The sequence below is a fragment of the Motacilla alba genome, chromosome 19 (genome assembly GCF_015832195.1).
Source record: "Motacilla alba alba isolate MOTALB_02 chromosome 19, Motacilla_alba_V1.0_pri, whole genome shotgun sequence".
NCBI lineage: Eukaryota > Metazoa > Chordata > Aves > Passeriformes > Motacillidae > Motacilla > Motacilla alba.
This window is the reverse complement of record NC_052034.1, coordinates 916896-940621: the sequence shown is the minus strand read 5'-3', so window position 1 is coordinate 940621 and position 23726 is coordinate 916896. Positions and strand designations below refer to the sequence as shown.

Here is a 23726-nt window from a genome sequence, read left to right as displayed (position 1 = left end):
TGCCTCGCTGGGGATGGAGCACTTGGGCGAGGGCTGTGCTGCTCTGCCTGTCCAGCTGGAGGGCACCTCGGGAGGCCCTGGCACTGAGGTGGAGCCCTGCAAAGGACAGCCCAGCATCGCTCACGAGGCACCCCCCGGGAGGTGACAGTGTCACCCGTGTCCTGCAGCACCCAGCAGGGCAGGAGCTGCGTGAGAAAAGATCCTGATGGGCCTGGGATTTCTCTTGGGATGGCTGGATGCTTCATGTTAAAGATGAATTTGAAATCAACACCTTACCCAGGCCAGTCCTGGGGACCTCTTCACCTTTATCTCCTGGGACCACTGAAATTGCAACGGAGCCCAGAAGCACCAGGGAGGGGCAATAGAGAACCTGCACAGCCCGTGCTCTGCAGAGCCAACTCCCTTGGAAGAGGCACCACAAGAGCACTGCCAGCCCTTTGGGCTTCACATGGAAGGGCTACAGCTGTAAGTGCAACAGACCCGAGGAGCAGCAGGGCCCTGCATTGCAAGGAGACTCACAGACTGCTCCGTTTCCAGCTAAATCCTTCTGTTCCCAGAGCAGGACTGTGCCTCAGCAGGTAACTGGAGCCTCCCGAAGAGCTCTGGCACCACCCAGGCACCCCACAGCTCAGCACTGAGATGCTCTGAAGCAAACAAATGCTCAGACACCACGTGCCATTCCAGACATTCACAGCCCAAATACAAGATGCCTTTTCCAGCAGCTCCCTCGAAAAAAAAGAGGGGGGAGCATCAACATTCCTCCCTGACAGAGACGATGCCACAGCTCTGTGGCACTTCAGACCTCACACACCAATAAACGACCTCTCCCACCTTGCACAGCACAGTGTTCCCCCCCTTCCCAAAGCTGCCACGTGTCTTGGCCTGGGCAGGTTTAGAAAAAACCCAAAACCACCCCAACCAAAGAAAACCAACACTGACAACCTACTGGTTATGTTTTTAAGCCAAGATGTTTGCTAAATTGTTATGACCTTCCTCCTCCTCTCTCTCCCCTCCCACCCAGTCACGAGCAATAGGAATTAAATTGATTCAGTCTATCAGTGTTCTGCATCTAAGTGATTAAATTCAGCCACTAGAAAAATCTGTTTTGTGCAGCATCCGAGGAAGAGCAGCGCTGCCTCTGGACCCAGCCCGGCCGCGGGAGGGAGGCAGCAGCGCGCCGAGGACAGCACACAGGGCAAAACTGACTCGGTGTTGCGCTGGTATCATCGGGATAATCTTTTTTCCCCCCTCCCTTTATAAGCTGGATCAGTTCTTAGATGTGCCACTGCAAGTGGCCTCGCAGGGCAGCCCCGGGCAGGAGCAGCCACGCTGTGACCCGCGACGTCCGTGACCACCGAGTTACCCTTCCCTGGCACACGCCAGGGGACAGGAGCACGCCAGCCCTGCTGACATCCCGGGCTGCTCCCCATGCCCACTGCAGCCTGTCTCACACAGAAGCAGTCCTAGTTCCAATTTATCCAGCCTGATGACCAGGCAGCGTTCCTGGGAGACAGATGCCCTGCTCTCCGGGCTAGTTCCGGCCCTCACGACCAGCTGACCATCTATTTTAAGCTGCTCAGCTGGGATTTCACTTTGGGACAACCGAGCTGAGAGGAGCAGTCTTCCTCCTTCCCTTTCTTCCACACGGCAATTAGAGGAATTGGAGAGGCTGGAGGATCTCACCCATCTGTGCAGCCCCTTGCTCGGAGGCTGCCAGGACGCCGGGAAGGAGGAGCTGGGGAGGCAGGGGTGCCATCTGCATCTGAGTGATCCCTGAGCGGAGCAGAGGGAATCCAGCCCACCCCAGGCAGCTCCTCCACGAGGATCCTGTGCCTGCCCACGGGCCAGGGGCGTTCTGGCTGCTCCCTGCCCTGCAGAGCACCCGTCCCTCCCTGTTCCAGGGTCTCAGAGGGAGAACAAACGCACCCGCAGAGAGGGAAGGCGCTGGAACCGCTGCCCGTTCATCCTCCACAAGTGCCTGGCTTCCTGCATCTCTGGGATTTCTGGCACGGCCAGCGCTCTGACCTCACCTGACCTCCCCAAACTGCATCAAAGGGCCTCATCTAAATAGGTCACTCCTGGCAGAGGGAGTAAAGTTCAGAGGAAGCTAAGAGACTTACCGGCTGCCTTAATCATCACACCCCCCTCCACCACCTCTGCTGGGAGAAAAGAGAAAAAAGAAGAAAAAAAAGAAAAAAAAAAATTACATCCACGGTGGCAGAGACAAAATGCTACGGAAAAGAAAACTGGCATCTACGTACTGTGGTAGCTGAATTTTAAGCAGCACCAAGTCTGAGAACACATCTGGAAACACACATGCAAATTCTTCACAGCTAAAAATAAACGTCTCTGCTGTGTATTACTCTCCAGAGTGAAAGTGCTAATATTAATTGAAGGGTTTTGTTTCATTTGGTTTATTTTATTTTTATTCAAGATCAAAGCTGATAAATCATTTTTTTAAAATCACATAGATTAAATTACCCAGATAATTTAAAGCATTATACACTTAAATTAATATTACTTATCGCAAACTACCAATTTGCCCCAGGCAAACTACATTACCGACAGTTTCCCTTTGTTTTTGCAGTCAATATCCTTCACTTTGGAATCAAATGTCCTTCACGTCACCTCTGCAGAACACCACAGCCTCTTTCCCCGTGTGTTTTCCAGGTTTAGGACTAGCAAATATCAAACGAGCCACACTCGCAGGCTGCAGCTCTTCGGCTGCTCAACGCTGATTTACATCAGCAGAAGCTGTTGCCCTGTTTTCCCCAGCACTTCCTCAGAGGAAAGCTTACAAACTTAATTCCCTCTTTACATTTGCTTATTCAAGTTCCAGCTGCATCTCCCCCTAACGTCCCATTAGGGCTTTCCTTTTAATTACTTTTTCATGTCATCTGCGCCTTCCTTGCGAGGTCCTCTTTCGAGGAACTTGGCTCTCTCCCTGGCCCCTTTCACTGAGCGTGTTTTGCTTCCTCCAGTCTCCCAGAGGCCTTCACCCAGCCCCTGTGCCTCCCGATCCCACACCCTGCCCGTGCCAGCCCTCGGCTCTGCCCGGCTCCCCCGTGCCCGAGGTGCCACCAAGGAGGGGACACAGGGCTGGGTGCGGAGCGCTCGGCCTCCAGCACTGCGCACCTGGCCGAGGGACAGCTCTGCGCGGCACAGACTGTCCTTGGGACTGCCATAAACCACCGAGGGGAATGAAAACAAGCTCTTTAATTGCAGGCAGGTGTGCAAACCTGTTCCCTCTGCCCGCGCCTAACGCTCCCTGGAAACACCTTCAAAGAACAGCAAAGCCTTGGAGAGATGATGCCAGAGAGGGAATGGCCGTTCCTGCGCCACACGGCAGCAGGACATTCCCCAGGGAAACACCACGCTCCTTCTCAGGGCCTACATTCACTTATACATTACACAGGCTGAAATATTTCCCCAAAGCTGTGCTCATCTTTTTTTGCAGTGCAATAGCCAGAAAGACATCTTTCTTCTCTGCTCTGCTTAAAGATCATCTCTACTTCCAAAGATGAAAGACTGGAATTAATGTCAGGATCCACAGGAGAAATGAGTTTACTCACATGGTACAAGCCATCAGAAAAGTAAATTCACCCACAGATAGATGGCTGATAAACGACCACAAATTCAGGCCAATATCCTTCAAGTTTTACTACACATCTCTGCAGAAGACAAGACAGATCAGCTTTTTGGACAGCACTTGGAATATGTAAAGTGCTATATAAGTATTATTATTACCACCAGGCTGCTGAGGAAGTCTCCTGGATTTACCATCTGGGAAAAATAACTGATTTAAACAGTCAGTGTGGGAAAGTCCCAAGAGCAGTTAAGTTTTTCCAAGTACCCTCCCCATCAGTCACACATGATGCAAAGTAGCAACGCTCCTTTTCTCATTCCACTTCAGTTCCCAGAAGCTGGGGAGGATTAAGGACCCCAACTTCCAGCACTTAAACAGGACCAGGTTCCTGCAGATCCTCCTCCTGCCCACCTGGCTCGGGGCACTGTGCCAGGAGGATCCAGCAGCAGAGGAGGCACATTTCCCTGTACAAACCACGGCGAGCATCACACCCCACTGCTCCCTCCTCCGGCTGCTGTTCGCTTTAGACTGGATGATTTGTTCTGCATTAATATTTCAGCAGCACTCTGAGCAAGGGAAGGGATTCCTGCCCGGGCTGGGCACACAGCAGCTGCACCTGGAGCTGGGGCTGCCAGACCAACCCTGCAGCCCTGCTTGGGGAGGACAAGAGTCAGGAATGGCACGTGGAGCACAGACAGACCCTTCACTCAGAGACAGGACCATGGGATGGCTGGGGTTGGAAAGGACCTTGGAGGTCCTGTTCCACTCCCCGCCATGGCAGGGACACCTTCCACTGTCCCAGGTGCTCCAAGTCCTGTCCAACCTGGCCTTGGACACTTCCAGGGATGCAGGGGCAGCCACAGCTGCTCTGGGCACCCTGTGCCAGGGCCTCAGCACCCTCACAGGGAAGAATCTCTTCCTGAAGATGCTTCTCCCAGCCCACACTGCTCAAAACCAGGAGTCCAACTCGCAGCTGCTGCAGAGAAGCACAGCTCCAGTGCTGCTGACACCTGGACCACACTCACCCACACGCTCTGTGTGCAAACCAACTCCAGTTACCTCTGATTCTTTCATTTTAGAGCCCTTCCCTGATCCCCAGAGGCCAAGGCAGAACCGCACTGGGCAGCAGCATTTTCACCCAGCACGAGCACTGTGACAGGGCTGAAGAGCCCCTGATGCACGAGCTGCCCTGGCCTGCTTGCACAGCTCTACCCCAATTTGACCTACACCATGTAAACAGAGGTCAGAAGTGAGCCTCCAGCCCCAAAGGATGCATTATCTCAGCCTGCACCTTCTGTACCTTTTACAGAGCAAGTTTTTAGGTCAAGGAATAGTAAGTATATAAACCTCTCCACTTAAACTGCAAAGAAATGGAAAACACGACCTGTGAGTCAACCAGGCACAAAACTTCCTTCCCACCAGGAACCTGTATCCTAATTATTGATGAACACAGTGCAGCTCTGGCATTACAGAGGTTTTCAGTTATCCCTCTCAGCCCTTCTGAGGGTGACAGTAATCAACATTTAGTGCTTATTTACTTCAGAAACAGGACAGCAAGCTGCTAAAGATGCACCTGCTGATGCCAGCAAGGCGTTCAAGCCTGGCTGGCACGAAGACCCCACAGCTCCAAGGCCACTCCCAGGGAGGCAGAGCACGAAGGTGGGAAGTGTTTTTGTCCCTTCATTTGCTTTTGCCATCCTGGGCATTGAACCTCTGCTGCTCTTCTTTTTGACAGGATGGGCAGTTCTCTTTCTTGATTGTTTTCTGAAAGTACAGGAGGGAGAGGCGGAGAGTTTCAAACCATCCAAAAATGGTAGAATTTGTGTTACACTTAAACAAACCTCTGGCTCCAGCTGCCTGGAACTCAGAATCAGGATCTGCTCTGTATAAGCGGACAATGTCTGATTTTTGTTCCTGCTCTTTTGTTTTCCTTCTCAGAGGTTTATTTTTGAAAGAGGACTGTGTAGCAGGGCCCCTTCCATTTCAGGGAAAGTAAACAGAGCCCTTTGCAGGGAGGATCAGGGCTGGAGGAACAAAGCCAGCTAGACTAAACTGTACGAAGGTGAATTTATTTGTCATCATTTGCTCTCGCAGCAGCGCTGTGACTTTGATCAAGGTCGTGGCAAGGTGCTGCACGCAGCCAGCTCACCCCCCTGCAACAGCTGCACTTACAGCAGCAAGAGGAAAGCCACACTATTAGTCCCAGATTTTGGACAGAGACCTGAATAAGACCAAAATAACACAGCAAATCAGTGCCACGTCTGCAGAGCTGAACTCCTAAGCCCAGCACAGGCAGAACTCCATCCCTCCCTTTATCCCCGAGCTCATCTGATGGCCACGCCAGCTCAAAACATCACCTTCCCCCAGGACCAGCCTACCTGAACCCAGCTAAACCCGCAGCAGGGCCCAGCCCTGAAGGAGCCTCTCCAGGGCAGAAAGCAACCAGGTCACCACACACGGCCCATCAAGGCAGCTCTGGCATGAACATCCAGGTGCAAAGGAACCACAGGCAAAAAGGATTTGGTGGGATCTCCCCAGGACTTATCTGGGTTTCTCATTTGGGACAGCTGAGGGCTGTGCTGCTTCCAAGACCAAGGTCTCTGTGAGAGTTTATGTGCTATACCAGACTCATCCCTGGGTGCAGATGTGCTCTTGAACAGAAGAAAGAGCAGGGGGAACTCTTAAAACTAGAGCTGGGAAAACTGAGGGAAGTCTTCTCAGTGAGAGGAGTAGACCCTGCGAGAGCTGGCTTTGCCCAGAGCATTCAGGAATAGGAAATTAGAGGGGCAGGAGAGAGGCCAACCACTTCTTCAGCCCAGTGGGGATAAAAGGCAAGCATGATAAATATTGAAGCTCCTGCTTATTAGGAAATACTTGGCAAAACCTGTGAAGCCTGAAGGGGGTGTTCAAGAGAAGTGTGTTTGGTGTTATGGGAAAGTTAATGAGATGCTGTAACCATATCATATATGGAAAACTAGGTGAGGCCCCTGTGGGCCATTATATACTGCAGGAAACTTTATGGACACTATAATGCATTATTTTTAATGATTCCCTTGCCTGCTTCAGGCCCTGGACACCAAGAAGAGTTTGCCTGGCTTCCTGGTGTTGTTTTAGCAATGACACCTTGCTTGCTGCTGCATTTCTGGGCTACTTTAATGAGAAATAATTGGGTTACTTTCCCAGATTCCACAAAGCCCAGGCACAAGGAACCAACGCAGAGCAAGTCGCTGCTGCGTGGCAGCCCCCTCACACCCTCTGCCTTCCCAAGGGTTCTCTCTCCTGCTTAACCATTTATCTACAAATATGCCCACAGAAACACTGGCACTCGAGCAAGTTCAAGTTTGCACTGTCATCATCCATCTCCAGGGAGAGCCAGGCCACAGAAATAACCAGCTGCAACATCACAACGATTGCCCCTGCAGGAGATGTATATAATGAAAATTGAAAGCTGCAGGATGAACTTCTTACATACTTGTCCTTTTGGTTTATTCATCAGAAATAATTATCTGCGCTCGCATTCACAGGAGCACATACTTTATGATGTACATCAAAATTTAATGGATTTTTAATAATACTGTAACTACAGCAGAAGCACAAAAAAGGACAGCCATTAAACCATATGTGCTGTGGTGGTGGGTAAGTGGTGTTGAGCAAACAACAACATGGAACCACAGTTTAGCACCAGCAAGGGGAAAAAGGGACTGCTGCTTCAGGACCTGAAAAAGGGAGCGAGCTCTGATCCCGTGTGTTCAGCTTAAAGGCTCCTCAGCAAGAAAACAAATAAGCAAACCCAGTTTCTGAGTCTCAGACCCTGCAGGTGGTACCCCTGGCTTTTGACAAGTACCCGAACACCCCAAAGCTCAGTTTCTCCACCTCTGCAATGAGAGAAGAAACACGAGTACACCCATGACAGCAGCACAGGAACCTGCTTGTGCCAATTAAAGTACTCCCAGGATTCCACCGATCTATTGATGTTATTCCATAAGCATCAGCAGAAATTGTTGCTCCAGCAGGAGAGACTGACACTCTAAACACTCTCCTCAGCAGCCAGGCTGAGCTAACGAGTCGGTGTGAAGCATCACCATGTCACCAGTACTTGGGCTGGCATCTATTTATAGCCTAAGAAATTATATACGTGGTGTCCCCACCAACAGTGACACATCTTCATTCAGGCATGAGTCACCTATTCACAAGCACGTTTCCAAAAATAAATCCTATTTACCAGAATTAAATTCCATGCGTTCGGGGAGAAATTGTCTCCTTACAAAAACCAGGCGTGTTAGAAAAGCAAACAAGAGCAAACAGGCACCGGAGCCCTGAGCCCGCAGGTCCCCACGTTCCGTGGGATCACGCTGGGGCTGGAAACGTTTGAGATCCAGCAATGAAGACGGTCGTGTGCTGTCATTACAAAGCCCTGCCAAGGTCACCAGAGCGCTGCCGTCCACACGGAATATCCAGAATATTCTTGGCGCCTCACGCCTCGCAGAAACAGGGAGTACACTGCAGTTATTAGAGAGAACAGACAGAGCGAGCGCCAAGTAATCCCAGAAAATGTAGTGTTAAATAGAGGGTTCAAACCACAAAGCTGTTGATGGGCAATGTTAAAAACGTCAGCGTGGCTGAAAGACATTTGCCAGCGGTGGGAGTCAAGTAGGGAGCTACTGTTCAGCAGATGCAATAAAAATCTGAGGGTGCTCGGGTAATGGGACCAACAGTACGGTTGTTGATACAAATTATATCCAGAAAGCAGAGAAATAAATGGCTAAATAAATAAATAATGCAAAAATGGAACAAGTTCAAACTTCTTTTATAGTAATAGTCTCCAGTTGAGCATAATCACCAAAGCTATAGTGATAAGATTGCCAAAACTAGACAAACATCTGTGAGATGAATTCATCTCAGAGGGGAAGCCAACAGCTTGTTATCATTAAAGAGGCAATGCTCTCTCTGCGTTTGAACTGCAGGCGCCTTGTTACTGCGTTTGCCGAGGCAATTGCACCAGATGTTGGCAGCTTTCTTCAGATGGATGACAAGCACCTGCTGCTGGGGAAATTAAATGCTCGTCGGCCTCCTCTCCTTCAGGGGAGGGTGGGCCGGCAGGGGAAGGGGGGAGTGGTGCCGGCTGACCCTCTGAAATAAACCTATTTATGCAAAGTGACAGTAAGTGCTGGTTTGCCAAGCGGTGAAACAGAGTGGAAATTCATTGGATCTCTTCCATTGCCCCCGGTGAAATCTGCTCCCACCCTCCCAGTCCTGACAATTAACATGGCACGGATCTGAACTCGCTAAACTCGCTAAAGAGCGAGAGATCCAACACAGCACCTCCACCTGCACAGCCACCACACAGCTCACACGGCCACTGCCAACGAAGGGGGCACAGCCAGGGGCCTGGGCACCCCTGAACCCAGCACGGGCTCTGGGCACCCCCTGAACCCAGCATAGGGTCTGGGCACCCCCTGAACCCAGCATAGGGTCTGGGCACCCCCTGAACCCACCACGGGCTCTGGGCAACCCCTGAACCCACCACGAGCTCTGGGCACCCCCTGAACCCAGCACAGGCTCTGGGCACCCCTGAACCCAGCACGGGCTCTGGGCACCCCCTGAACCCAGCACAGGCTCTGGGCACCCCCTGAACCCAGCACGGGCTCTGGGCACCCCCTGAAACCAGCACAGGGTCTGGGCACCCCGTATACCCAGCATGGTGTCTGGGCACCCCCTGAACCCAGCATGGGCTCTGGGCACCCCCAGCATGGGGTCTGGGCACCCCCTGTACCCAGCACGGGGTCTGGGCACCCCCAGCATGGTGTCTGGGCACCCCCTGAACCCAGCACGGGCTCTGGGCACCCCTAGTTCCCAGCACAGGGTCTGGACCCCCCCTGGTCCCCACAAACACCCAGCAGGAGCTGACAGCCCCCCCCTTGAGGAGCACACAGCCACCAGACCCTGTCGGGCCAGCAGAGAATGAACAGATGCTCCAAGAGGAGTCCTGCCCACGCTCCTGTTTGCTGGAATTCAAGATCTCAGTCTCCAGGAACACAGGTGCAAATGTGCCCCCCTGTCCCCACCACGTACACTGCAGAGCCTCACTTGGAGCAGCAGCAAATGGAACAAGGGCTAAACAGTTAAATAAAATGGTTTTAAAAGTGTTTTTTAAAAAGAAAACACAGAGCAGCTTCTTCCCTGACATATTTCTGAGTGCTTTCCTCTTTCTGGGAAAGAACAGCTACAAGATGTTAACTCCCCTTACACCTGCAATCATTTCTTCATGACATATCCAATACTCCTCCAGACTTCCACGGAGGTGACACCACAGCACAGAGGCTCATCCCGTGAGCCATTCAGGACCCTTTCAACACCACTGTGCCCTGGGCAGTGGGGTGAGCAGCCCCTGTTCACTCCTCTTCACCCCACACCCCTCGTGGATGTCCCAAACACAGACAACACTTGTTTGATCTAAAATGGCCACATGCATTTTGGGTGCCCTTCAGATTAAGAGGCAGTTAATCCTCATTCTGCTTAGATTATCTTAATTGGCTCTTCGTTTGAGCTACTTTGCCCTTGTCCTGGTTTCTGCAGTTATATTTATAAATACATATACTGTACCACTCTCTCTGGCCTGGCAGGTATCACCAGGACTGGTAATTATTGATAGGACTGACTGATTCATGCTTGGCCACCACTCCACTTCTACCCAAACATGTGCAGTCACGTTTTTTCCCCCTAAGAAAATAATACATAAGGTGTTCCTAATAGACAGAGACACGTGTATGATGGACATCAAATGAATTTCATATTCTACCCCTGCAGAATTAACTTAAGTTTAATTAAACTGGTTTCACCTCAATATTCCACGTGTGCACAAAACTCAGATATTTATCTCTGTGACTGATCAACATGGCTATTAATTTCCACGTGGAAAAAGCATTTTTACACCTGCTCTTCTCCACATTTGGAACAGTTTCTCCAAAGTTCCTCCTGGGCACCTGTGAAAGCCCTTTTCTTCGTGGCCCAGACTCAGCTGCATTGAAACACGCTCAGGTCTCCCCCCATCACCCAGTGCTGGGTGTCCAGGGTGGGGATGATGGCCCTGATCCAACGCTGACTCCCCAATCAATTATGATTTATTTATTTACCCTGCTCACCTGGGCTGTGAGCCTCCCCAGACCTGCGAGCAGGAGGCAGAGTGCAGGCTGCAATTACAGGTTTAAATAACTGCTGGTTTCTCCTCAGAGAGCCAGTGCTAAAACATGGGTTTCCCCAAAGCCAGGCTCTGGCCCCTCGGTGCAGCTCCCCAAGGAGCAGCAGGGCCCTGCAGGGATGGCAGCAGCACCTGCACCCAGAAGTCACTCTGGGATGCTGCGCTTCCAGACAAGTGCCAAAGTGGAACCCGATGCAATTTCACAGCAGATATTGAAAATGTCCATCAGATGTTTTACCTGGTGCTGGGGATTAACACCACCATCTCCTGCTTTCAGCCCAGCTTGCTGGGGCAGAGCTGCAGCCAGACCCATGGGTCCAAACAGGGCTCAGAGATGCCACCACAGCCATGCCAAATCACCTCTTGTTGTAAAAGCCCTACATTTACAACCCCCCTGGCTGGGGCTGAACCCAGGAATGCTCCAGGGATAAAAACCAAATAGGATTAACTCAATTTGGTAGGGATTTTATATAGCCTATTGCATTTGTACTAAATAAAAGCAGGGTTGAAAAACAAAATTGACTTCCTTGGGGTCTCAGAAAGGATATAGATAATTTCCACGGGTTTGGCTCAGTTTTAAAACTGACAAAGACACACAAAAAAAAATTCACACACATGTTGGAGGAGGAAACCTGAGTAGTTTCATGTAACTTTTCTCTCCTCAAACACAGCCCCTGAATGATGATTGATTTCACTCATCTCCCACAGGCTGTGGTGCTACAGCACGAAGCCTCCTCAGCACTTCATCAACCAGAGGAGGAAAGGAAATAAAACTGAACTTCAAACTTCTGCTGGGCTCTGATACCGCCTTCGTGCCCACAAATCCCGCCTTAACATTTCCTCTTTTCAGAAAAGCCAGGTAGAAACCAACATCTAATTTATAACAAAACCACTTCCACAAAGCGTGTGGCTCATTACAGACCACCTCAAAACTGACTTCCTGTGTACAGCTTCTCACTGGCACGATGAAAACGATCGAGTTTCTCAGTTTGTTTAAGAAAAAAAAAAGAAAAGCATGTGTGGGAGGGAGAAGAAATAATAAGGAGTGCTTTAGGCCATGAGGGACCCCTATATCCCAGATCCCTGGTCACATGCCAAAGCTGAAATTTAAAGGAACGTTCATTACACTGTGGCACATCACGGACATAACATGGAAATAGGGCCGTGTGGAAGCAGTGGAGTTTTAAAGCACAAGCACAGGGCAGAGGCGTGGAGGAGGCAGCTGCTGCTCCTGTCACACAACAGCCCCCAAAAACTCTGCTTTTCCCTGTCCCAAACCTATCAGGAGCTGCAAACAATGACGTGTTTGTTCATCGCTGGCTCTGCTTTAAGGAGATGAGGTGATCCAAGCGAAGCAACTTCTGCCAAGGTGCCTGCAGATAACTGAGAAACAAGAGCAGGAGGAGCTCTGAGCTGTCCCACAGCAGCCCTGGAGCTGGAGTGACTGGGGAAGGGAACACCGAGGGCAGCAGCAGGAAATAAAAGCCATCACATTTTCTGTTTTACTGCATATTACAAATGTTTAGGGAACTCCGGCTATTACAGACTACAACGTAAATAAGAGTCCAAATTTATCCCTTCATTTCATAAAACATAATCAATTGCCAAGTACTGAACTGGGAAATACACTGCTGAAAAATGTGAAAGGCTAGCAATCTGTCAAACTGAAAAATGACTTTCCTGCAAAGCAAATGCTTTAAGGCCAGCCCATCCATGTCTCCTATTGACCGTTAAATCTACATATCAATGTCCAACCGAGGTGACAATACAACCCAAACTCTCTGCCAAGGCTAAATTAACTAAGCTTTCACTTTCATACAAGCAGAATTCCTTGCACCTCCTGACTCTGGCCTTAGCCCCAGCTCCACACAGACTTCCAAATCCCCCCAAAATGAACCCATGGTGAGAAAACCACCTTTTCTCATGCTAACAACTTCATTGTAAAAACATCTTCAGAGGCCACACTCGAGGTCTCAGGGAAAAGTAAACCACTGGAGTGCTTAATACCACGGCAGTGCATTAACTCATTCACACCCAGACAGCCTGGCCAAACAAGGAGGAGTTTTCTCTCCTGTTCTGCTGATTTATATTTTCACAGCTGTCAGGGAGGAGAGCACGGAGTGATTTATGTAAACCACAGGATTAGGCTGAAATCCTCGGTGTGGATCCCACCTCCTTCTCTCCTGACACACTGACACTCAAAGCAGAGGCACTTCACCACAAAGGTTATTTTTCCAAAGGTTAAACTGGTTGTTACTTGCACCAGGGTCCATGCTGTAATGCAGGGCATGGTACAAGCAAAGCAAAGCAGGAAATTCTCATTCTCAGGTTTTGGTGTTCACAGCTTCCAGCCTGAGCTCCTGGTGAGGCAGCACCGTGGAGGAGTGCCTGGAGCCAGGACAGGGGTGAGGAGGCACCTCCTCTCTCCCAGCTGACACTAGACACTGAGTCAGGCTACAGAGGAAGAGATAGAAAACTACACACTTTCAAAAGCTCAACAGAAAAAAAAATCTCAGAATTCAGATATTATTATTATTATTATTATTATTATTATTATTATTATTATTATTATTATTATTATTATTATTATTATTATTATTCCACTGGTCTGTTCTGCGTCTCACAGGAAATAACAAGTGACTGAACAAAACATTTCAAATCCACAGAGGTAATTCAGAAATCCCGTCTTGTCTCAAAATTTCCAAATCTTAAAAGCCATTCCTAAGGAAACAACATATTCCAAGTGAAGCTGAAACATGGCTACCATAGGTCTGAGGGACCTCAGAGCAAGCCAGGGCAGAACACAAAACTCATCCATGCTGGTCTGGCTTAATTTCATCTGGAAATTTAAAATAAAAAAAAAAACAAGTGCCAGAGCCCCCTTCCCTGAAAGTCACTTTAGGATTACTGAGAAAGGGAAATTGAAGAGCCAGTGCTCTCAGACTGAAAGTAAAACATCTGGGGCCACCACCACCAGCACTGACTGCTCCTCCAGCAGTCTGAAACAGCAACATGGAAAAGTATTGTTTGTCCACAAAACTACTTCACACATCTTCAAACATCACCAGTCTGGCTCCAGAAAGAATACATTTAAATTTGTGTTCTCCCCTACATAAGAAAATGTGATTTTTCTACAAGATCAGTCCAACATGGGCTGATCTAACAGCTCAGGACAACAGGAACACACCTTCACCAGAACTGTTCCCACCCTGCTGGAAGGACACAGTGGCCTTTTCATTCCCAGCACTGCTCCTACCACGACTCATTACAGGAAGAAGGTTTTCCTCAGAGTTCTGCTCCCATAATTGGGCCCAAATGCATTACCTGGAGCCCATGACCCCATCAATTAACGCCTGCACGCAACCATCAGCATCCATGAGCTGCCAGGGCTTCAGCCTGGCCCAGCCCCACCAAGGGGGAGCCAGCAGCTGGGGCAGCCAAAGGGTTAAAATCCCTTGTCAAACAGCAAGTCCTGGCTCTGGACCAGAAGGGACATGGGAACCAGGGCAGCTGAGTTATAAAGGCCTTATTGTAGCAGCCCACTGGATTGGAAATGACTTGTAGGCCTAATGAAACAAAACTTTGGCAGTAAAACAGAATGAAAGGAATGAGACAATAAAAGAGAGGAACAAAGGGAGCAGAGTTGTTTCAGCTTAGGAAAATAAGCTCACTTTGTTGTTGGGAAAAGCCAAAGCCGATTAGGATAAACCAATGACTAGGCATAAGTCTTCCAAACTAATTACACAGTTGGCCATGTGAAGTGCAATTGCACAAGGCTGGCTGCTCCTGCAGGAGCTGTGTGCAGGGAGCAGCACCTGGGCACACCTGAGCCCTGCCTGCCCTGCACTGCTGCAGCCCCCCGGGCAGGACATGCAGGTCCTGGGAACCCACAGCACTCAGAGCTCTCCTCTGCTGCTCACAGGACTCCAGGTGAGGCTCCAGGAGTCTGTTGTAGTTTTTTTTTTTTCCTTTTTTAAATGATGCCTGATGCCTCAAATGCTCCAGCACGTCCCAGTCTCAGAGCTCCACACTTCCTGCCCCTCCAGGCAGCCAGGATCAGGCAGATCTGCAGCCCCAGCCCGCAGCAGAGCCATGGCCCCTCCAGAGGGGAGGAATGCCACCCCCCTGAGCTCCCCCTGGCTCTCCTCAGCTCCAACACTTCTCGTTTCAGTTCTTTCAGAGCCTGGTCTCAGCAGCTTTTCCCACCCAGCACAAGGGCAAGGCTGCAGAGCCCAGACAGGTCAACATGGGCACTGAATTTATTTTGTTTGTAAGAATGTTTGAAACATCTTTGACTGAAATAGGAGAGGATCCAGCAAACAACTGCATTAGACTGTCAGGATCAGGAGTAACATAATGGCTTTTGTCCTCCTCCTTCTGATTGTAAAATGCTTATGGCTTAGTTTGGTATTCTCCCAGCTTAGCCTTCTCATGTCCTCCACGGATTCTGCTCCCTGAAATGACTGGAAGGAGAATCCCAGACCCTGCCCAGCCTCTCTGGGGAGCCCTACAGCAACTGCAGGTGCACAGGACCAGCCCCAGCAGCTCTGAGCAGTCACAAGGCTGCTCATTACACTGTTCTGTGCTCCTTCTGTGATGGCTTTTGGCTTCACCTGGGTCATTTTTCCCAGTTTTCTTCCACAGCTTACAGCAGCTAAGGATGTCCACCTTCCCAACAGGAAATCTGTGACTCCCAGGCTTTTAGGTAAAGAAAAAATAATTACTATGAGAAATCTTACAAGCTAAGTTCCAGGAATTATCATTGCCACTTACTCTGGTGCTGTATCACCAGGCACTTTCACGGGTGGGTTTACTAAAGCTTTTCCTTTTCTTGGAGACAAAGGTTCTGGCTCTGACTTTTCAAAAAGCTGCAGTTTCACATTTGACACTTTACCCCCTTCCTGCCAGCTCCAGTTACAGCAGCCAGCCCACCTGGCCCCAAAGCTGCTGTCCCCACATCCTGTGCTCTGAGAGCCACCTCCAGGCACCAAACACCCTCCCTGGCTGCAGAGCTCCCCTCCACAGCAGGCACAAGCAGGACTGCAGGAACTGCAGCACTCCATAAGCAATTTCTTCCACGCTGATAAATAAGCTCAGCATTCCAAAGAGCAAATCACCTGAGATGCTCCTATCAAACACGGGCAGCTCCTCACACATTCACTGTCTAATGCAATTTGCTTTGTTTTAAGGAAGCTCTGAGCAAAGGCAGAGCTGGCCAGTCGATGTGGATCACTGGTGATGGGCTGATGGAGAGCCAGGCTGTGTGCTGAGCACAGGCCCTGCCTCACAGGGCTGGAGCTCCATCCCTGGAGGGGCAGGGAAGGGGGATGGACAAGGATTGACTCTGCAAGGTCCTGCAGCACCAGTCCTGGGTCCTGTATCTGCATCGTCCTGTACACAGCACGTTAACAAGTCTTCTAACTCAGCTGAACCACAACTCCCCATTTCTCAGGGTCATTGACCACCTCCTGACAACCAGAGCCTGAGGAGAACCACCTCAAACCACCCCGAAACCAAAGAGTCCCAGCTGATAAAGAGCAGCACCGTGGGGAGAACCCCAGCACCTGCACCAAGGTCACGGTCACACAGCCAAGCAGCCTCTGCTCCAAACAGCACCAGCTCCACACACTCCAAACAAGCTGGAGCAGGGACTGTGACACGGGTCACCTGGAGTGACAGGGACCAAGCCCTGCCAGCCTGACTGCTGCAGGAGCCTAGCCTCAGCGGGACAGCCCCAGCTGTGCTGACATGGCAATGGCCTCCTACCTTGATCCCAACCTCTGCAATTTACAGCTCCTTAAATTTTTTAGCCTGCAAAATTAAGACACTTGAATTAAAAACCCACTTGATTTTTCCGAAGTACTGCCTTTGGGAAGGCAAACCTCTGCTAAGCTGTCTCAAGAATGGCAGAGCATGAAAGCAGAACCAAAGTGTCCCAAATCCCCAGCCACTCCCGAGACACTGCCTGGCTGCTGCATTCTCAGGGACTGTAAAACTGCAAGCATGAAACTACCAGATGGTGAAATTAAAAAGACTATATTAAGACAACATCCAGACAATATGCAAAGCACTTATATTGAAACTATTATTAACTTGAAAAATACAGGTTAGTGGAGTTCTGCAATTAGAAGTAACTACAGAAGAAACATCCAAAAGCTCATGTAATCCTTTAATAAAAGGCTCAGCAGGCTGTAAACATCCTGCCGGAATCGAAGATTATTATTGAAAATAAAATGACTGGTTTGCAAAACAACTATCAATCCAGCACAGGAACCATTTATAAACTCGCCTCCTCAGCCCTCAATGAAATCCTGCCTGGCTCAGGCTTTTCAGGGCAGATAAAAGAAACACAAACTAACTCCAAGGAATGGGAGCTGCTTTGCTCTGGGATGCCCAGCTGCGTCCTCACGCAATCTTGCATCTAAAGCATCAACTCTGCACTCCAGAAGACAGGAATGGAGCTGCTAGGCTGGAACCCGTGGAGCTGGAACCCCAGGAGCCCCGTGGCCGGGGGGGCTGGCAGAAGGTGGTGCCACAAACTGCTCTCAGAGCAGGCAGCTCTGTGAGCTCGTCACCCATGGCACTCCTGAACAATTGTCCAGAGGCCCTGGGGACCCAGGGAGCTCCACAGAAGTCAGTGTCACTGAGCACCAGCCAAAGCCTGGACAGTGGGGCTTGAGCTGTTACATCACAGCAAAGACCATTCTGGCAAGGTTCAGATCTTCCTCTCTGCATAAACTTGTTTGTTTGGGGTTTTGGCGAGGGGTTCTTTTGCTGTGGGTTTTTTTGTTGTTGTTGTTCTTTATTTTTCAGTGATGCCAGCATTCTATACATACTTGCAGAAGGATTTTCTAGTAAGAAATTAAGTGGATATTCTAGTGACTTCCACATTACTCTTGCTTTTCACGTGGTTCCTGCAGGCATTTTCACAAATTAATGAGCTCTCCAATACATCTATCTGCCCTTTTTGCCACTGGAATCGGGGCTAACAGAAGGCTGATTTTATGGAGAAGACAACTGTGTAATCATTCAGCTAAGGGTCAGATTCTTCCTGAACAGACACAGATTCACCTCCCAGTGATGCTTTTTTCTTTGCTGGAAGTAAACAGTGCTGGCAATGTTGTACACACACAAGCAACAAACAGAAAAGGAATCCCAGAGGCTCCGAGAAATGACATGGAAAGGCAAAAACTTGGCCCTCCTTTGAGCTCAGTCCTCAATGCACTTTTGTTTTTCAAAACGCACTTCAAAAAGAAAGGGAAGAAAGAACAACTATGTAGTGCTCACTTGGGCAGAACTTACCTTGCCAAACTGTTCAAAGTATTGCTTCACGTCTTCCACTACTGTGTTAGCCGATAATCCACCTACAAATATTTTCTTTGTTCTTGTGACCATCTGTAAGAAATTACAAGACAAGCATATGGTTTAACCAGATTATTTCAAACAATATGTGGAAAAAAGAAATATTCTTCAGATCCCATCCCTAACCCAGATAATGAGAATACTTCTTTTTACAAAAGCAATTTCAATTCGATTTGATTAGATACTTCTTTCTCCGTCTTGTTTTGTTTTTATTTGAGAGATGGCTGAGTAAAGGCTCTCAATAACAACTGTAGCCCCCGGCTATTTTTTTTTAATAAACGATTTTTATTGTGCTTCTCAATGCAAATAAAAGTGAAAAAGGAGTCCAAGCATTGTATCTTCATAGCTACTGTCTCAAAGCAGAGGTGCCTTTGCCCTCCTTTTCCTACAGACAGGCTGAATGCTCCTTGGCAGGGACAGGCAATTACATCAAATCCAAGTGATGTGTTATTAAGTTTCCACGGGTCAGTTTAAAAGGAACTTGCACAGTTACTTTCAAAGTAATCAAATGATGAAAGACAGCCAGAGCTGCTGACGCAGCATCCTCCAGCCCAGGCTCATGGAATCACCACCCCCAGGGCACATCAGCCCCTCCAGGAGCCCACCTGTGCCCCCCAGCCCCAGCTGAGCACCCAGCTCCTCCTGCTGCCCCAGGTGGGCTGAGTTTGGCCCCACAAGGCAAGGGATGCTGCTGCATCCCCTACAGAGAACACACCAGGGCAGAACCCACCACGCACAGCCTGCAGCTCCTGAGGATGGGCAGGATCAGCCAGGCACACCAACCCCAGCCAGGGTGGCTTTGGTGGGCTGATCCCAAAGCAGCTGACCCTCGTGGGGCCACCAGGAGCGAAGGCAGAGCCAGGACAATGCTGCCAGCACTCTCTGAAGGGCCTGGGGAGGGCTCAGAGCCATGGCCCTGCAGCTGGAGGCAGCTCAGCAGCAGCCAACCCACATGGACAGGTGTTGGAGTCAACCCTGCCCAGCTCGGGGCACCAGCAAACAGAACACCTCAGCCACAAACCCGGGCACTGCACTCTGCAAACTGAAGAGAATTCCAGAGCCTGAAGGGAAAATGCCCCTGACTCCAGAGCCAGGACCCACCTGCCTTAGCAGGGGAGAGCAGAGGCACAGGGACCAGCCTGGCACCTGCAAGGCTCATCACTGCCTTCTGTTTTCACTGAAGACTCTGAAGATGCCTTTGGTGAGGGCTCCCGAGGTCATGAGGACAGCCCAGAGCTGCTCCACACCGAGGTCACCCTGTCACACACACAGGGCCAAAGCCTGCACGGGGCTGGGGCATGGGACACAAAGCCCAGAGCAGCCCCAAACCCTCCCAGCACAGAACAGATTGATCACCACTCCTGTCCCCACATCAACCAGGGCAGACACTCCCCTCAATCGGCTCCAACCACACCTTACACAGCCTCACTTTTTCTGTTTGGGTTTTTTTTTTAAGTTAGGAAGAAAAAGAGAGGAGAAAAAAAAAAAAAAGTGCAAAAATTCAATTATTTTTTCCTGGCTGCAATCTAGGGCTCCAAAATTGAAGCCCAAGCATATATTTGTCTGTAGAAAATTGTCATTTACAAATAAAGAATTGGCTAAAGTCGACTTGTAACTAAAGGATTTTGCAGGGCTGTCAAGAGCCCTCTGCCTGCCAGCATCTGATTTAAGATCAGGCCAAGCTTCTGTTGTCATACAAAAGAGGGAGGAAGAGGGAGGAAAGCAATTATTCTAAAGCAGTATTTGAAATTATCATCATTTTTATATTTGACCAAAAAAGAAAGAAAAAGAGAGCTACTGCTTTTAGAAGCAAGATTGAAGGTTATAGGAAAAAAAAAAAAAAAAGACCACTTTGTTTCAATAGCTTCAGTCAAAGAAAATATTGGTAATGACAAGCAAATTCACAACATTTTAATGCCTAGAGATGTGTTGCGAGCTGGGAAATGGTTTCAGAAATCAGCTCTTTGGTACCAAAGCGAAGCACAAAATTAAGTCTGCTTTTACAATCCACATCTCCCTGAAGAGACTGCTCAATTGCTTTGTTCCCACATTCCCCCCAGCACCAGAACAGAAAATGCACGCCCTGACCTGCCTCTCCACAGCAGGATTTGCTGCCTCCCTTCCACCTGGGCACGAGGCAGGAGCCCGGGCAGGTGGGGAGAGGTGACAATGGGACATGGGGAGCAGGGACACGGGCAGCAGGGAACAGGAGGGACGTGGGAAATAGGGACACAGGCAGCAGGGACACAGGCAGGTGGGACATGGACAATAGGGACACAGGCAGCAGGGACCAGGAGGAGGAGGGACACAGAGCAGGAGGGACATGGGCAGCAGGTGGGATACGGGCAGCAAGGACCAGGAGGGACACAGGTAGCAGGGACATGGGCACCAGGGACATGGGCAGGAGGGACCAGGAGCAGCAGGGACATGGGCAGCAGGGAGCAGGAGCAGCAGGGACATGGGCAGCAGGTGGGACACGGGCATAGGGACATGGGCAGGAGGAATCAGGAGCAGCAGGAATCAGGAGCAGCAGGTGGGACACAGGAAACAGGGACATGGTCAGCAGGGATGAGCAGCAGCCTGCTCCCCCCCAGGTGAAGGGGACAGCCCTCAACAATGGCCAGCCACGCTCAGCTGGGGCTCACAGCCCCTGCACAGGAGCTGCCCTGGCCCGTTTCCCTCCCTGCCCCTCTGCCAGGTGAGCTGCTGCTCCCCAGCCCTGGCAGCTCTGTGCTGCTGTGGCTCAGCACTCTGCAGCATCAGGAACCGTGTGGCACTGGGACCAGCTGGGAACAGCCTCTGACTCCTGCTCCCACCGACAGGGAAAGGCTCCCCCAGGGAAAAGTGCAGGGCACGTGGCTCTGGGAGCAGGGCAGGGCACAGGACACCTGGGCACACCCTGCCAGTCTGAATCCCTCCAGTGGAAGTCACTGAGGATCTTCTCCTGTGAGTAAATTCAGAATCTGCTTTCTGGAGGTTGCTCACAACGGGGACACCCCCAAAGCAGTGGTGTCACAGCAGCCCTGGTGGGTTTGGACCCTCTGCCAGCAGCCCCAGCTGCCCTCTCCTGGGTGGAGCAGGGGGCTTTGGGTAACAGGAAGCGATTTGTGCAAATCAATCACAAGCTCATGTTTTATTAAGGACTCCAAGAGGTCTGGGTCACTCTGAAACCACAATACTTGCAGCTCTGTGTCTTTGGATTCCATTTGCAGTGTAATATATCCAGCCCTGGCCACTGCCGGGCTCTGCAAACCGTGGCTACCAGATGGATTTGGAGGGTTTGTGTACTGAAGGTGTCTCTCTCTCGCTGCAGAAGGACTCTCCAGGAGAGGCAGATCCCAGGCTGGTGTGAGGCCCTTTAACTGTGAGCATCACAGAACTGCTCTGTTTGTGTGCGGTGCTGGTGCTGACTTAATCAAAACACATGTGACTACTCCTGCGAGGAGGCATTCAAGGTTACATTCTCTTTACTGGCTTGGCTTTTGAAAAATATAATTGCCTTTGTGCTCTGAAACTGAGCAAACACTTCAGGAGGTGCAGGAGCAGGAAGAAAACCTTCCCTGCTCTAGCCAGGCAGCTCTGCTGAGTTAATGCCACTCGGTGCAAGGTTATGGCTGTAATTAGATCAGTTTGGCCTATCAGGTAAATCTCCTCTCAACAACAGGCTGAAGGTGCAGCCTCTGGGAAGGAAAGTCTGGTCCCACTGGAACACGTCAATACAAACGTGAGCTAAACCCAGCCTACCCCATGAAATGGGGGAAGGAGGTTTTGCAGAGCTGGGGGCTCCAGCTCCAAACCCCTGAACATCCCTCACACTCACACAGTAACCCTGCTCATCATCTTCTGTGGTTCTTCCTTCCCCACCAAAACTGTCTTATTATGCTGACTAATAAAAATGAAAAAAGATGATTTTAAGCTCATGAAATATTTTGCAGGATTCCCAGAATTTCAAAATCTCAAGCAGGAAGTATCCACTGTTCCTTCTAGACGAGTCAAGGCCCTGTCTACATTAACAAAGAAGTTAAATATGTAACTTCAGGGTAATGGCTTTTAGTATCATTTCCCAGCCACTCTTTACTCAGCCTTTTAGCCATCCCCCTGCCTCCAGCTCTAGTGCAGAGCTCTGGCTCGGGATGGGGAGGGTGGAAAGGATGAGTGCTGACACCCAGCTGGCACAGAGAGGAGCCCCAGAGTGCCACTGGCAGGCCATGCTGGGAGGTAAAATCCATGTAAAATCCCACAGCAGGAGACAGAGACACACACCCAGCACATGGGGCCCAAGGAACACCCCGGGAGCCTGTGCACACTCCAGTGTGGAATTCATCACTTTCAGGCTTTGCATCCTCAACTTCTCAGTGCAGTGGAAGTGGACTAGAGTACTCATAGTGACTCTGCATCACAAATTGCTGAAATTAGCATTTATTTCAGATTAAACTAATTATGCATATGTAACTGTTTTCCAGAGCACTCTCCTCTCTCTCCTACAACAGCGTGTGCAGGGGTGCACACGTATCCCAGCCTGCTCACCTCATCTGCAGATTGGCATTCCATCATTTCCAGTGTATCCACTTTCTAAATAGGTTTATAATTGGAAAAACCAGCTTTGGTATCTGTGCTGAACTGTATTTTATACCCCATTGTGCTGTACCTTCAAACTACAGCATTACTTCTAATTAAGAACAACAATAATTCATGTAACAGGGGAAGTGATCTTGTTAACAGAACTGCCAGGCTCCTTTGGCAGAGCACCCACCATAAGAATTCTCCAGGTTTTTTTTTAGTTTTTTGCCTCTGGAATTCCCCTAGGAAGTTCCAAAAAGCTATTAAAAACTCAACAGAAATGTGATGCAAAGACACGAGGAAAAAGGCAGATGCAGCGAAAGCTGCCAGGCTCTGTGTGTTCACAGAACACCCCAGAAGCATCCAGGTGCTTCTGCACAGTGATGGGGGTGCAGAGCTGGGCACTGGAGCCAGGGCAGCACAGCCCCTGCACAGGCAGCTGGCTGTACGTGCCACGTACAGCACGCCTAAGTATTCAAAATAGGATTCCAGCGAGACTTAAACGGTGCAAATACCTTGTGCCTGACCCCTGGTAAGCTCGTGTCATCCTGTGAGAACTGCTGGAGCTATGGAATGAAAGAGCCCTTTAATCCAAACAACCAGCACACATTCCCAGCAGGGTAAATCAGCTCCCCTGATTTCTGGGAAAATACACATGGCTTGTATTCTCCCGAGCCGTTCAGAAAGGAAACCTGGTCCCTGCTGCATTCCTGGATTCTGGCTGCCTTGGGTTCTGCCGCGACTGCTGGCAGGGTTTTGGCAGGTGGAACATTTCCCTCCCTCGTGGCTGTGGCATCAGCAGGAGGCAGAACACACAAACTGATTTTTCCAAGACAGATTGAACTGGCAGCAATTGCCAAAACCATCCTCGGAGTTTCACAAGCAAACCTGGCCAGGGGCCAAGCAAAGCCCTTCCCTGTCCATCTTCCCAACTGCTACTGGGTTTAACTCCTTGATTTGCCCCCCTGGGAGGAGCAGCCCCTCACTCACCCACCCACCCACCGGTGATGGCAGCCTGCC

General features: G+C 50.0%; 1 protein-coding gene across 23 annotated transcripts in view; it reads right to left on the bottom strand.

Moving 5' to 3' along the window:
• MSI2 (musashi RNA binding protein 2) overlaps window positions 1-23726 on the bottom strand; it is a 204749-nt gene that overhangs the window by 113492 nt on the left and 67531 nt on the right. For all 23 annotated transcript variants that reach the window (XR_005259447.1, XR_005259448.1, XR_005259443.1 and 20 more), the window contains one exon: window positions 18087-18179. Coding sequence is in view for 17 of the 23 variants with exons in the window: in XM_038158229.1 (XP_038014157.1) it covers window positions 18087-18179 (93 nt within the window). In the remaining 6 variants the exon portion in view is untranslated. The remainder of the gene's footprint in view (window positions 1-18086; window positions 18180-23726) is intronic.